The sequence below is a fragment of the Pelecanus crispus genome, chromosome 14 (genome assembly GCF_030463565.1).
Source record: "Pelecanus crispus isolate bPelCri1 chromosome 14, bPelCri1.pri, whole genome shotgun sequence".
NCBI lineage: Eukaryota > Metazoa > Chordata > Aves > Pelecaniformes > Pelecanidae > Pelecanus > Pelecanus crispus.
In genome coordinates, this window is record NC_134656.1 from 18,578,404 (window position 1) to 18,594,536 (window position 16,133).

Sequence of the window (16,133 nt, forward strand, 5' to 3'; positions counted from 1 at the left end):
GGTGAATAGCTGGAAGGATGGGGGGGGTCAGGGGAAATGTATGTTTGGACAGCCTGTCTCAAAGGAGGTTAAGTAACCTCCCTTTTTGTTTGTTTGGAAAGACCGTTCACATATATTGAACACTGCGCATGACTAACCAATGACTGTCATAGCCTTACACCTCGTCAGAGATGGGCCTCTGAATCCTTCACACAGCAATTTCGATCCACTTTGCCAAATGCTACCTCCCTGGTGGTGCTTCTACAACAGCATGTTTTTTGGTGTGGAGAAGGTATGGAAGGTATGGAGAGCCTCCAGGTGGCTGCCTGACAAATGTTAGGCATTCCCAACAACTGGTATGACTTGCGCTCTGATGGATTACATATAGCCCAGTGACAAATAGAAATGTCACGCTTGTGGTCTCCAAAACAGATTTGATATAACTTGAAAACAGTTTGTCCATCTGCACAGAAATGGGTGAGACCTTGCATCTTTCAGCACCAAGACAACGAAACTCTGAAAGAATCATAGAATCACAGAATCATAGAATGGTTTAGGTTGGAAAAGCCCTTTAAGATCATCCAGTCCAACCATTAACCTACACTGCCAAGTCCACTCTAAACCAATCAAGGGTAGACTAGACTAAACCATGTCCCCAAGTGCCACCTCTGCCCGTTTTTTGAACACCTCCAGGGATGGTGAGTCCACCACCTCTCTGGGCAGCCTGTTCCAATGCTTGACTACCTTTTCCGTAAAGAAATTTTTCCTAATTTCCAACCTAAACCTCCCCTGGCGCAGCTTAAGCCCATTTCCTCTCGTCCTATCCCTAACTACTTGGGAGAAGAGACCAACACCCCCTCCCTGCCCCCTCCTTTCAGGGAGTTGTAGAGAGCGATCAGGTCTCCCCTCAGCCTCCTCTTCTCCAGGCTGAACACCCCCAGCTCCCTCAGCCACTCCCCATCAGCCCTGTGCTCCAGACCCTTCACCAGCCTTGTTGCCCTTCTCTGAACACGCTCCAGCATCTCAATGTCTTTCTTGTAGTGAGGGGCCCAAAACTGGACACAGCATTCCAGGTGCGGCCTCACCAGTGCCGAGTACAGGGGGACAATCACCTCCCTGCTCCTGCTGGCCACACTATTCCTGATACAGGCCAGGATGCTGTTGGCCTTCTTAAAAGGAGTTTAGCAACATAAAAAGAAAAGTCCTTAGCAATGCTGAAGATGAAATAAGAATCTCAGCCTCCAGTACTCAGTTTACGGATGAAAACAGTTAATTCCCTGGCATCTGTCCCTACTTAGGGACAAAAGTTAGAATGAGCTCACACAAATGCCCTCTATGGAAGGAATACTGTACAGGTGATCCACCAGAGAATTCAGATCGCCTCCACACTGAAACAGTGTCCTCGACTGATGGAGATTGAGTCCCACATTAGTTTTTTTCAAGAATGTTGATGGGCAGAAGAGCTCCGATGAGGAACTGGTACCTGTAGAAGGCCTGTGCAATAGTATCAGCCCCACAACTAGTAGGGCTCCAGGAAAGGAACAGAGAAAGAGGCTGCAGTCTCTACAGGAAAAAAGTACTAGCATCACTTGCTCTTAGCCACCAATGAGAAGATGACAAGGGACCTAAAAAATGACAACCAGTCTTCAGTCAAAGACTGTATGTCCTTTTGCAATTCAGCATTCAAAACATTAAGATGTATGTAAAATAAGAGCGGCTATTAGGGGTCATCCATCGTGTCCAAGGATGCCTTCAAATAGGTTCTGGCTGTCAAACAAATCTCTAGTACAGAAAGGAATCCTGAAAAGCTCTCTGGCTGTCAATAAAGCATGATGGGCAATGTCTTCCCTAAAAAATAGTGATGATGGCACCTCAGCAACAGAATGGTCCAAAGACAGTCTAAAGGATGAATGAGAAGCCTCAGCTTCCCCTTGACTAGAAGAAATATGGCAAGGAAGAAGGAAGCGATATGACGATCATCTTCCCTCCTGAGGAAGCTATCACTAAGGATTCTCCCGTATGCTGGAAACTCACTGCCAACCACCACAGCTGAAGCAGGAGATGGCTGCTACCGTACAGGTATGGACAGAAACGGCAGCAGTGCCTGAACCACAAACCTCAGGAGGTTAAAAAGCCAGATCATTCAATCATTCCTCTTTTCTCTGAGACAGGAAGGAAAGAGAGAAGGTGTGAACTGCTGCAGAGAAAACAGCTATGATATCCAGAATCACAAACAGGCACAGCTGGTGCTGGAGGCTGTCCTTACAGAGGCACAAGTGAAAGAGATAACTTCACCAAAACCTGCAGCACCCTGCATAAACTGAACATAAAATCTCAGTTTAGGATTCAAAGCCTGTGGAGCAGACAACAGTGAAGCAAGCCCAATCTCAGCTAGTACCAAATGAATAAGCAGTGCTTGAGGCTGTGCTGCTTGGAGCAGAAGACTATAAACATCAATAATGGTTGACTCTGGTTTTCCCTTGACGCAGGAGAGCCAGGACTACTAGTTTTAGTGTTAAAAAGTCTGCTTGGAAGTGCTTCAGTCCTCCTGCTAACAACCTGGGATTTCTCAGTGCAACTGGACCGTAGATGAGCTGAGGAACAAGACAAGACCATTTGCAGCCAGTATGACATTCAGGAGTCGGGGTCTTCTCTGACACTGAAGATGGAGCATCACAGCACAGGCTTAAAGTGACCAGTTTTCAATGCTTCCAATAGCTTGAGATGAAAATCAGCGTCGCTGCTTGCTTCAAAAGCAAATTCCCAAAGTTTCAGCTCAGATTCTCCAAGAACACAGCATACGAAGACAAACAAGGCATCTGTCCAAGAAGTACAAGCAGTATATTTACACACTAAAGGTAATTAATAGATGGCACAAAGGCATAAGATCAGCCATGTGAATTCTCCTAGAGAGAACAGTTTCGACAACCTGAGATGAGGAATGAATAGCAACACACACTAAAACATCTAGTAATGATGAAAACTAAGATAAAATATGAACAAAGTCTATGCTGCGAAAGTACCTCTAGTAATAAAGCACCCAGCCTCCAATGGTCAGCTGAGAATAATGTAGCATCTCCTTACTCATGAACTTGCCAAGACGGAAAGCACAGTAGAAGTCTGTCTTTTATAGATACAATAGGGGTCAAACTTTATCAATTCTTGAGTCTTCCAGTTAGGTATCCTGAAAATGTGAATATGGATGCATAAAAATTGCATTAACCCAGCAGAGCCAGACCTTTCTCTTCAGTTATCTAAAGACAGAAAAACACCCTCCCTCAGTTGCCAAATTACATTTCCTTCAGGGCCTGGGGATTAGGAGAAACCAAAAGGAATGCAAAAGACGTATTTAATGACTGTGCAGAACAATGTATAAATATGGAGCCAATATCAAAAGAACATGAGAACAAGTTACATCAAGCACAGAAAAACATCCACACAAACAACAATAAAGGAAGTGAAATCATCTCACATGGATTTAACATTCATGCAGGCAGAAACAAAAGAAAATAAAAAGGACAAAATAACTTTTTTCTTGCAAGTTGACAAACTTTTTTATTACATAGTTTTGGTTTTTCAGCATTTCCAGTGTTTCTGGTTCCGTCAGACATATGAATATTGCAGAAAGACAGGAAGGAGAACTTGTGTCAAAACAAGTGAAATGTCAAACACTTACTTTGCAAAAAAAAAAAATTGTTATCGGGAGACCATCGGAGGTCCTTGGGGCATAAAGATTAGCACGGTATAAGGATATTCAAGAAATAAGTCTGGGGTCACATAAGATTTGGGTAATGCATTTTGCTGAGAAAGCTTCAGATGTTAGGAGCTTGATTTTTTTATGAAAAACCCTCAGGACATTTAGCATGCCAACCATAAGTGAAATATGGTTTGAATCTATTTCAGCAGATGTTACCCTATGACAAGATAACGCACTTGCATCTCTTAAGAGCATGAGATTTACAGGGTACCTACTTCAAAACTTTGATTCCTGTTAGTCAATATACATGTCTGCATTAAAAGACACATACATACCATATTGTCAAGAAATAACTCAGAATCGCCAAATGTGATTGTAACTAATAAAACCTGACATTCAGTAAACTCAAGAAGGGCATCTTTCATGAGGCTTACCCACTTATACAGTATTTAAAAATGAAAAAAGTTGGGGAGCAATTGCTAATAATTTGATTTTGGTGGCTACTCATTAGCATTCTCCTGATTAGGAAAGTAACTGAATTTAGGCTGCCGTGTTTAGCTAATGTTAGCAAACTTGAATGTAATTTCAATTGTTTTTCCTAGTCTAAACAAGGACCTCTGATCTTCTCTGTCTTAATGGAAGGACTTCTGCCAAGTCAAAGACAAAGAATCAAGGTTCATGGATGTGAGAAATGGGATGAACTCCTCTGGCCAAGTCCGCTCCCTGCCTTTTACCTATATTCCTCTCACATTCAGCTGGTGCTGTCAAACCTCACCTTATGCTGAGTTTTAGAATCTATAAAGTGTTTTTTCAGGCAAATGATTTCTGGGGACAAAATATCAGTATGCGAGAACAAAAACACAGGGAAGGAGAGAGAACTGTGTATGGAAAGGAAGCCCAAACAAGAAATGAATAATCCCTGAAAAATAAGACTTCTTATGGGTCACATCTATCCTAAGGCAGCTACTCAAACAAAATAAAAGGACAAAGATTGAGCTATGCACAATTAAAGCTAACATAACTGAACAGAAATAAAATTACACCTTATTCAGTGCTGGTTCTGGTTTGCATGTGTGTGAGCCCCGTGTCTCCTCTTACTTCCTATTCTACTTTCTGAAAAAAGCAATTTCAACTTGCTTCTACCCAGAAGAGAAGCTACAATTTTGAAGATGTTAACATGAAACACATGACAAAAGTTCAGAAGCTCAGATCAGAATTACATTTACGGTCAAATTTACGAAATGCTTCTGAATAGGATCCTTCACACTGTCACGAAGACTCCTGTGCAGATTCCCTAGCTGAAGATCTATTAAACAACAATAACCCTCAGGAGAAGGAGAGAGTAATAGTGCAAGAAACAAAAGCTGGTGTGCTAGCTTCAGTATTTGAATAGCACCAAAAAAATAAAAGTATGGACTCAGGTCTAACCATCAGCTGTACAAACGTGGTGTAGCTACTCCAATGTGAGGCAAAGAGAGTGGTGCAATAGAATGATCTTTCCATAGTACTGACATTCTTTTTCACCCCCTTATTCTCTACTGATTCAGACTGGTAGGGAATAGAAGGCAGTAGCAAAAATACTGTCAGTCATCACAGTTTTTTGTGTCAAATAGGTCTAGCACTATTATTATTTTGATTGGATTGTTAATGTGGTTTTTGACTATAACAGTTTGCAATATTCAGACTTCTCTTTAATATTCAACTTTATCGTGTGCCATTCTGTTAAGTGTATTAATAGGACTGAGCATTAATGCAGACCTTCTTAAATGGACCAAAAATCACATGCTTATAAGTTCTTGTGTGGAATTATGATCCAAATGAGATATTTCCAGGGGAGCTCTGGAAATATCTCACAAAGCTCTGTCCTCTGACTAATACTAGTCAAGTTCTTTATCTGCAATTAAGGGGGAAAAAAACCTTCTTTCTGTAAACTTTAAAAAAAAAAATAAAAAAAAGATTATGAAGAAAGGTTGTACTGAGGTAGAAAACAGTCTCAGCTTCATATACAAGACCAGCCTCTGAGCTGTCCATTTCCCTCAGGGATCAGGAAACACTCCTTGGACGTTGGTTGGTGCCATGAAAACATTGCCCAGGAAAACGGGGAAAAAGGGAAATCACGTGTTACAAATAACTGGGAAAGCAAGAGAGAACAAAAGGAAGAAAATCATTATGCCGCAGCCTACATCATGCTTAGCCTGGACCTTAATCCTGGGTGCAGTCTGGTACCTCCAGACAAAGCTGGACTGAAAGAGGTTCAGAGGAATTCTGCAAGGAAGGTCAGAGGTCGAATGGCTTCCACAAAGGACCATCCGAGTAAGCTGGGACTCTGCAGCGAGGGAAAGGCATGGCTCGTAGGCTGGCACAGGAAAGGTCTACAACGTCCTAAGGCAGTGAGAGAGCGGGCAGCAACCGTTCACTCTTTCCCAACAGAGGAACAAGGGCCATGAGGTACAGCTAGTGGGAGCAAGCAAACGAGGGGAGGTGTTTCTTCTTACAGCAGAGCAGACCTGCTGAAGGCCTTGCCAAAGGGTGTTGTAAATGCAAAATGTTTACGTGGGTTCATGGTGAGATGGCAAAAGTACCGAAAGAGAGCCACTGAGGGATCTCAATAGACTGTAACAGACTCAGGAAGATGTCTCTGCTCATTGCAGGGGGGTGGGACTAGATAACCTTTAAATGTCCCTTCCAACCCAAACCTTTCTATGATTCTATAAACTACCAATGTTATTCTGGCCACTGTGTATTTATATATATACTTGATGAAGTCTTTTACAACTTAAATTTTACTCTAAAAGCTCTGAATTGCTTTAAAATTCTCCTGAGGTATTCTCCAAAATATCATTTCCAGAGATATTGAGATTCAGGTCCTGGACTGAACACCTTACTTGAGGTTGTTTTACAGCAGAGCAGCAATGTTTTGTGGAACAAGTGAGACTGAGAGACTGCCCAGTAACATTCTCCTCCACGTTCTTCCACACCCATGTGGCACCACCCCCAGAAAATACTCTTCTATTTGTTCATGATGGTTCTAAACATCTGTCACAAAACTTCAACAATGTCCTCCCCACTGAAGCAGTGCTGCCGTTATTATGGATAGCAATGCAAAGATATTAAAAGAAAACAGTCAGATACACTTGGAAGCTAAAGGCCACAATAAGCAGGAAAAGAAAATACCTTACCATGTACATGAGACTGTTGGAAACTTTTTCCTGGTGCAAAGTGGAAATTTCCAGCTACCTGCAGGAGATAGTAATCTTTCATTAAAAGGTCTGAATCTATACAAATAAAGCAGTCGTACTGCTTGGATTTTTAAATTTTTGTTTAAACAAGATATACACCAAGCAACTCATTTCCATAGGCGACAATATCAGCAGATATTGTCCTAAAACAGATATGAATTTCCTTTCTTCCTCACAGGCAGTCACACGGAAAGCCACAATTACATAATGATGTTTATAATAACTGTTCTATGCAGATTGTTTTAGTGGACATAAAAATGGGAAGAAGGAGGTATTAAGTCTGTTGGGAGGGAACTGACTGTTGCTGCAGGAAATGCAAAAAGGTATCACAGGAAAGGAGTGGAGAAAGTAACTGAGATGGAGAATGAGCAGGGTAAAAAAAAATGTAATATAATAAACAGTGATCCTATGTATACATCCATGAAAATGAGCTGCATGCAAAAATAAAGCACTAAACCTAAAAAAAAAACCAAACCCAACCCCCCCAAAAAGCCAAAAAGACAAAGGTTGTTAAAATTTTATCCTGGAATCTGAAAGGGATATGGATATTAGGTGCCAATCCTCCCTGACACTAACCAGCAATCATACACACTCTCCCCTGGAAGACGTGAATATCCCAAGCTCACATGCTACACCTTCAGTGTCTGTGTAAACCTACTGCTTAAGTTAACTGCACATCCAGTGGGAATGGAGATGTGCAAAATTCTGAGTGCATAACAACAGGCCCCAGAAATTTCCCCAGTGGGAAAACCCACCCTTGGACACTTGCTACCTCCAGCATTCCCCTTGGAATCTTTCCTGCTCATCAGAATTTGTGATAGAGGGTCCTGCAACGGTTCGGTACCCATGATGATGCTCAAATCACAACATCTGCCTTCATGAATAAAAGGTTTACTTTCCAGAAATAAAGAATGTGGTCTCCAGAAACAGTACACGAAGATGTAAAAACCCACAGAGTTTGAATTTAAAAAAAAAAAAAAATCAGCCTGGGCCTGACTTCTAGAATGTACTTGGGTATGTAACCTGCATGTCCATGTGTTCTGTGTTTGGTAACCCACCAAATGACAGGGTAGTCACACAGTTATCTGGTATATGTCGTACTACAATTTCATACACCAGTTGCAAAAACCACCTCTCTGAGCATTTTCAGCTTTGACAAACAACTCCAATAGTATTGCTTCCACTGTTTTTCTAAAGATAACATTTCACTCTCCCCAGCACCTCTGCTGGCAAGTTGTTGGTTACTGTTATCTCCAGCATCCGCTGGTGGTCTCTGTTTTGAGACTAGAAGGGCAGGTGGACAATCTAACCTCAAAGCAGCTGGCTCTCCTCCTCCAGAAACCTCGGCAAAAAGAGGTTTTTCTTTTATCTAGATGGTAGGAAAAGCTAAGCTTCTTGTCCTGGTTTTGGCTGGGATTGAGTTAATTTTCTTCCTAGTAGCAGGCATAGTGCTGTGTTTTGGATTTAGCATGAGAATAACGTTGGTAACACACTGATGTTTTAGTTGTTGCTAAGTACTGCTTACACCAGTCAAGGACTTTTCAGCTTCCCATGCTCTGCCAGGGGCACAAGAAGCTGGGAGGGGGCACAGCCAGAAGAGTTGATCCAAACTGACCAAAGGGCTATTCCATACCATATGGCATCATGGGCAGTATAGAAACTTGGGGGGGGTTGGCTGGGGAGCAGCGATCGCTGCTCGGGAACTGTCTGGGTATCGGTTGGCGGGTGGTGAGCAATTGCATGGTGCATCACTTGCTTTGGTTTTTTATTATTATTATTACATCATTATTATCATTACTATTTTACTTTATTTCAATTATTAAACTGTTCTTATCTCAAGAAGAGAAGAAAATTAACTCTATCCCAGCTGAAACCAGGACAACCCTCCCCGGGGGAGGGGGAGTGAGCAAATGGCTGTGTAGTGTTTAGCTTCTTACTGGGTTAAACCACAACACTTCTCCAGCTGGCATGCTTCCTACCAGCCCACACAACTAAACAGAGAATTAGCCCCTTCCCACCACTTTTCCTGACTCTCCTACTGAATCCCTTTATGGGTACAAGTACCTTGCTGAGTCCAGGGGTTATTATATCAGTCCTGTGAACACCTAAAGCTGGAAAAGGAGAGGAATGCCCTGACTCTGCCTTTTCACAGTCATCACTATCATGCAGCAGGTTCACAGCAAAACCCATCTCTCACCTTGTTGACCTCTAGGAAACCATACACTTGGCAGCCCTCGTTCTTCTGCTCTTGCATTTTCTGGCTAAACCCTTCCCTCTTGCACTGCTCTATGCTATCCGGGTTCTTGAAGGCCCAGCCTCGCCGCCTGTATGCTTCTCTGACATCGTCACAAGTATTACAACACCTGCAAAAGCACAAGCACCATCTTACCATCTTTATCGCTATAAAGAGATGCTCCAGCTGAGCACTCAAATCCTTGGTGGGTTTTTTTCAATAGAACAATAAAGCAAACATCAGGGACTGGACCTTGAAAGGTGGCCTAATGCTCCCGAAGGAGTTCAAGCTTCTTGAAGTACTTTTTGAGATTTTGGCATGAGGATGCAAGCTGTTTCAATGTAGCACTTGAGTCTGAAGAGGGCTTTGCCTGTCCATTTAGACAGCCAAGTCACTCCTTAGCAAAGAAATTTGCCACAAAAACGACATGAGTGTCCCACAGTTCTGAGCAGTTTGGAACTTCCCCATGTGAACAAAGCATCTGCCTGTTTCTATTCTTCCGTTTTTAGGGCAAGGCTGTCAACATTGGAGGAAGGGTCAATGGCAAACTTTCTTCATTACTTTTCGAACTCTGGATAACATCTTGGTCACCGGAAAAAACAGGTTTCTTTCTTGGTTCCATGTTTTGCTGGGCAAAAGAAAAAGTTGAAGGCTGGAATCATAAATCCCTCAAGATGGAAACATCTCTAGGGAAGGACGCATCTTGGCAGATGGGACAAACCAAGTTACTACAGAGACAATAATAGCAAAGGATAGTCCAGAACCTATGAACTATCATGGATCATTCTTACAGGAATTCACAGGTAGGAGGAATGAGAAACAGCAAATGACACCCGTTGTTTGTGTGAGTGATAAATGTCTGGTCTTTGCTCCCATAAGGATGCAAAGCCTGCAGCAGAAGTTGAGAAGGCAAAGCCATAACCAGGTTTTATTCCAAAACAGCTCATGTAATGGTGAAACAATTTACACAGCTCCCCTCTGGTCACCAAATAATCCCAGAAAAGATACTGTTTGCCAAGATACAATCTTGGTGCTACTGCAAAGGTAGTGCAGTTTGCACTGCCCTTAAACAGGCATGTAGACAAACTAGACAACCTAACTCTGCACGTTCTTAACAATCATGAGTGCAGCTTCCAAAGGCATACCAAAACCACAACAGTTCTCATCATTCTCTGAACACATGCCCAGGAGAATTTCATTGTGCAGACCTTCATAGACATTTTGAAAAAAAACGTGCATGCAACATAACTGTATTAATTCAAGTGTTAAGAAGATACAAAAAGCTGTAAAGGTTACCGAATGTCCTCTGACTCTGCCCCATAACAGCTCTCGCAGCGATCGGCATCCAAAGAATTTGGATCAAACACTTTTTCTTCTTCTTTCCCCAGCTCTAAGACAAAAGAGGATTCAAAGTGGTGAGGCATGTCTAGAAATGCTATCTCATACTCTTGTTTTGTCTGACGCACAATAACTGTTCTACACAGGAATGCAACAATTTTGTGTCGGAAGCTGTGCATCCTGCATCCAAGGCCCATCTGAAATGGCACGCATAGAGCCTGTTGAGGTGCGAAGACCAAGAAGCAGAGTAGCATTTGTCATCTCAAGAACACCCTCCACAGAAAGAACTGGCTACCTGTGAGCCTTGCTGCAGCACTCATCGGATGTTACATGCATAAAGGCTTTGTTAAAACATTATCTAAAGTAGACCCAATCAGTAAATTGCGACTGATACAGGACCTGTTATACAAACAGAATTTTAAATAGCAGTCAACAGCACATAATGCATAATCCTGTCCCAAAATGCACAGGGAACACGGTTATACATTGCTGTGAAACAAGATCAGAGTAGCAGTCTCCCAAGTGGAAAATTGACACCCAGTCCTCCAGGAGGACAACGACATGTTAACCACTGCTCACTAGAAATCTCCAAGGCATTTCTGCCTTCTTCGGGGCTTAACAATTCTGCCAGTGTCTGTGCCACATGTGTGTTGAATGCACAGCTGCACTACAGCTGGGGCACAAACTCACAGAGTTTTACGTTCTTACGTGCAGAAGGCTGAAGAGGGACTTGTAACAGAGATTACAGCTGGCAACAGCTGAAACCTGCCAAAGGGCAGGAGATGCCTACAGAAAACTCAAACAGGAGTTTTGTTTTGTCAAGAACCAAAACAAATATCACAGGTCTGCAAACTTTGGAGTTAGGAATAAGTGAGCGTAGGAATTTTGTGTCTAAGATTTTCAAAAACATTGGCTCTTATAATAAGAGGCCCCCTTAAAATCAAGCTGTTTCAAATCCTGAGGGACAGGACCAAGTCTCCTGGGTTACGAAAGCCCTCTAAGGCTCACTATCTAGGCACTGCTGCACTACCCTCTATAAGCCTTGAAAAGATGGCCCCTTGGATAACTAAAGCTGCGGCAGGTGGTAAGGTACATAGTCAGACACTGCTGAGGGGACAAAATGTTATCAGGGTCTTGTTTGTTGAGATTGGGAGGTATAACAGGTGGACAGAAGTGAGTATTAAAGATGTCTATATTTCATATTAGCCACACAAAAAAGAGATTTTAATTAGAAAGTATGAAATATGCATGATTAATCAATCATTAACCTTATTTCTTTAATCAAATACTTTATGGTAGTTATGATCAAACAAACAAAAACTTTTAGGAAAATATACCCATTATTAAACAACTGTGCAAGACTTTTCTTTCTGAAGTTTACTACATTCAAAGTAGTTGAAAGTGCACTTAAGAACTCATTGTTTAAGAAGCAGTATGGCTTTTAATCTTGTAATTACACTAAAAGATAGAGTCGGGAAGAATACAGCTTAATAGCTAGCTGCTATGCTTTGTCAAAGCCATGATTCCCACCATTTGAACAAAAACACCTGTAAAATACATGGAGTCTTTCAAGATACAACAACCAGTAACAGCTTTTTAAATGTAATCAGTAGCTGCATGTTGAGTTGTCTCAGAGACAGCATCCAGAAGTAATGCACACAGTTTAGATCCTATAAAGAAACTGCAGTACATGAAACTCTACGTGCAGGGTTTCTTGCTGTTGACATGGTCCTCAACTTGCACACAGATATGATATGTGAAATTGGAAAACTCTGTCCACGTTAAAAGGAGGGAAACGATAACAACCACCAATAAAGAATTTAATCATTTATTGTCCAGACAACAGAAGAAATTGCTTGTTGCACGCAATGCATCTGATCTCTTTTAAAGTGCCTCTTCTAGGTGAGCCGACGCAGATTGGCAATACAAGTAAGGCAGGAGGCTTACATGTGTTTACAGAGAATTAGATACAGAAAAGCTGGTTTTGTCCCCGGACCTTAAATTTGTAATGCCACAACCTCTGAATACAGAAAGGCTGCTAAGTGACACACTTATCACCACATTCCCGTGACAATGGGAGAAACTCTCCTATTGTTCAGCTCTTGGCTTAGTTTAGCCTTTCAACTTCAAGAACAGAAAAGTTAAATCTGAGTGACACCAACAAATTTAGTTCATGCTGATATGTAGAACTACACTATTGCCCAGAAAAGGTAATAAGCAGCTCATGTTTTGCAAAGGAAAAGTCAGGACAGTATTGCTGTTAGATTGCAACACTTTGCCAGAATCGTTTCTGGTTTGTATCAAAGTACAACAATGAGCTGTAACACGTAAAACATGTAGATAAGAGGTTTATGAAGCCAAGGACAACTTACTAAAACTTGTAACTGATACATCAACTAAAATACGTTTATTAGGTATGCATTAACACACACAAAGCAGATGTAGTAAGGTGCAAGTTTAGGCTTAAGGGCTGAGTCCCTAGAGCCTTCTCTGGAGAGAGGCTCTTTCCTCTAACCAGGTCATCCCATTTGTCAGCCCACTGACTTAAAGATACAACCAAAGTCAAGTTTTGCCAGAACAGCTGCTTGACTTCTAGTCATAAAAGACCATTATCTCAGCAGCTTTATTCCTGAAATGCATCCCTGAGTCATAATTTCAGAGGGACAAGGCAAAGATTTGTCTCGCAAAAGTAGCGAGTATAATAGGAGTTTGTCTGATCTGCCAGTTCAATAGATTTGCATGCTATAATCTTTTCAAGAGTATGTGGTGTTTAAATGCTCTTCAGCTGTCACTTGTTCCCATGAATCTCAAAACAGGCATATAGCGATGGAAGACTACGAGAACATCCATCCAAGAAAGGCAGAACAGCATCTTACCGTGTCTCTCGGCCTCTGGAGTCACACGATTGCCAGCTTTATCCAAACGTTGTTTAAACAGATTGTGCTCTACATCCAGCTGCTGCTCTCCTGCTACATCCATGGCATCGATGCTCAGATCTGGAACCAGTGAGCAAGGAAAGTGGTCTATAAACACACATTTGCCATGGCCTGTGGCAGGCTGAGGAAGCATTCAACCAGTGAAAATACAGAAGCTTTCAGCAAGGGTGTGCCAAACAGAAAGAGCATGTATAGTTGGGGCCAAGTGACGTATAGGGAATAAAATGCATGTTGCAGCACCCTAAATGACCCTTCCAAATGCGGGGTTTGGTTTGGTGTACAAGAAGGGCTGTTTCCAACTGCCACAGAAAGTGTTACCCTGAAAGGTAATACACTTAAGGCAAAAACCCAAAACCAAACCCCTCAAAGCCCAGAACCATTTTCAGGAGCTAAGCTTAAAATTGGTTGAAAGCTGCCTCCTACCTCTACGCCCTCACCCTTCCTCCTTCAACATCAGCACATTTCCTTGTGAGCCCTTTTCACAAAGAAGACTGAGAAGGTCTGTGGTCTCGGCCTGGTATTGAAGCATCATGACACGCTTGCTGGCTACATGCTCTCTTACAAGGCTGACAGCTTCTCTGCAGAAAACAGCAGAGGCTTCCAGCCTCTCTGCCCTTCCCATGCCCTTTTAAATGTGAGGAAGGCAAAGACCAATAGTATCTTGCGTGGTCAGAGGGACATCAGACTCACTACATTTAGAGCCCAATGCATTACCCAAAGGAATTACTACAACAGAACAAAAGGCAGGGACGATTAGCGGACAGTTGGATAACGTGCACAGCAGTAATACCCAGTAACACTTGCAAAATTCTCCATGACTTGATCCTGCACCTTTTTTTCCAATCTAAATTGAATTACCTAAAAGGTAATCAGATTATTAACACTCACTGATTTTAAAAATTTTGGAGAAAGGTTATCATGTGGCATCGGCATTACAGTCAGAATTTAAGCACAAAAATCACGGAAAAGTTGTGCCTTGTCAAGTAACTTCCAAAGGAGACTCTAAAGTTTTTTAACAGCAATACAGTCAAATCTTGAGTCCTAAGTGAACTCTTTGCCAGCTTTTTCAGTATTAGCGAGCTCTCTGACAAAGTACAACACCACACAGAACTGTACGTGGGTTTATACCTTAGCCTTCTCTATAATCTAGAAAAATAATAGTGCCTGACTGGAAGCGCTGGTTTATGCACCTAGCGGGCCTGGCTGGAACCACTGTGTAACCACAAGGGATCACCAATTCCTCCCTGTCCGTGGTCCAAGCAGCAATGCAGCACTCGGAAGCACAAGGCCCACTGAGCCTGTTGGGCCCTTGGCAGGTGTGAAAATTATCCCCAGCGTTCAGAAGTCTGACTCACAAGCACAAGGCATATGTGGAAAAATCACGTCTAGATTGATCTTCAGTTTATCTCCCCTTGATTTGTCAACGTACAATTCCGGATGAACCTAGGAACAAAGGAAAACAGAGTCCTGTTTCACTTGGAAGCAAACCAGAAGGCCTCCTTCCCTCAACTGCTCTGGCTCAGGAGCTGATTTTTAAGACATGGGATTTGTGAGACACCTGAGCTGTTGCCTCCCACACCTCCAATGGTAGTTAAGCACTTGCCATTTGTAATACTTTTAAAAGGGACAATAATTTGGGAAGCTTAGGATCAGGGGTTGGGATGGGAGTTCCTGAGTTTGCTTTCTTTTCTTTATATTGCCAGCTTGAAGATAGCAGAGAGAGCGAGAAGAGATTTTCAGACAGCATTACAGGAGGCTACAAGCCAGTCTTTCCGCCAAGCGGCTTTCGGGGGAGGGCAGCCCAGTCCCATCGCTAAGGCAACCCGCTGGGGCAAAGAAAAAACCCCAAACACATCTGCGGCGGGCGAAGCTGCTGCGTGGGCAGCTCGGCGGCGGCGGGGGAGCGGAGCCACGGCGGGCCGCGGCGGGGGAGCGGAGCCACGGCGGGCCGCGGCGGGGGAGCCGAGCCACGGCGGGCCGCGGCGGGGGAGCCGAGCCACGGCGGGCCGCCTCGCCGCCGGCGCACAGCGAGCGGGAGGCAGCGCTGGCGGGCCGGGCCCCGCCGCCGCCGCTACTCACCTCCTTGGCGAGGTAGTACTGCAGCTCCGAGAAGAAAAGCAGCACCATGATGAGCCCGCTGACCACAGTCACTGCCGGGGAGACGAGAACCACCGTCAGCCCGGCCCGTCGCGGCCGCCCGCCTCAGCCCGCCCGCCGCCGCCCCGGGCCGCTGCCCCAGGCGAGGCCCAGCCCCGGCCGCCGGCCCCCGTCCGCCCTCAGCCCGCCCGCTCACCCAGCGCGCCCCCGCACGTCTTGATCCGAAAATCTTCCAGGGTCTTGGGGAAGGCATCGAACCGCTTCAGCCGCCACAGCGAGTCCATGGTGCCGCGCGGCCCGGAAGCAAACCCGCCTTCCGGGGCCGGGCCGTGCGGCCCGGGGCGGCCGAGGGGGCTGGCGGGCTGCGGCTCCCGGTCCCCTGCGGGGCTGCAGGGTCCTCGCTGCCGCCTCGCCATCTTCTGGCCCTCCCTGCCAGCGGCCCCCGCGCCTCTGAAGGACAGCCGAGAGACGCTGAGTGTGAAGAGGTGGGTTAGCTGGAAAGGGCTCGATACCAAGGCGAAGCTCCTGGCAGAGAGCAGTTCTCACTCGGTTTGACATCCTCCTCATCCCATCCATTGCCTCTGTCTTTCAAAGGTCTGGAGGTTGTTACTAAT

At 44.0% G+C, this 16,133-nt stretch overlaps 1 protein-coding gene across 2 annotated transcripts in view; it reads right to left on the bottom strand.

The window, feature by feature from the left end:
- Positions 1–15,803, bottom strand: part of ERGIC3 (ERGIC and golgi 3) — a 28,588-nt gene extending 12,785 nt beyond the window's left edge. For both annotated transcript variants that reach the window (XM_075721084.1, XM_075721085.1), the window contains exons 1-7: positions 15,716–15,803; positions 15,502–15,572; positions 14,778–14,865; positions 13,363–13,482; positions 10,445–10,538; positions 9,113–9,278; positions 6,856–6,913 (exon numbers count right to left, since the gene is read on the bottom strand). In XM_075721084.1, coding sequence (XP_075577199.1) covers positions 6,856–6,913; positions 9,113–9,278; positions 10,445–10,538; positions 13,363–13,482; positions 14,778–14,865; positions 15,502–15,572; positions 15,716–15,803 — 685 coding nt within the window. The remainder of the gene's footprint in view (positions 1–6,855; positions 6,914–9,112; positions 9,279–10,444; positions 10,539–13,362; positions 13,483–14,777; positions 14,866–15,501; positions 15,573–15,715) is intronic.
- Between the last annotated feature and the right edge of the window lie 330 nt (positions 15,804–16,133).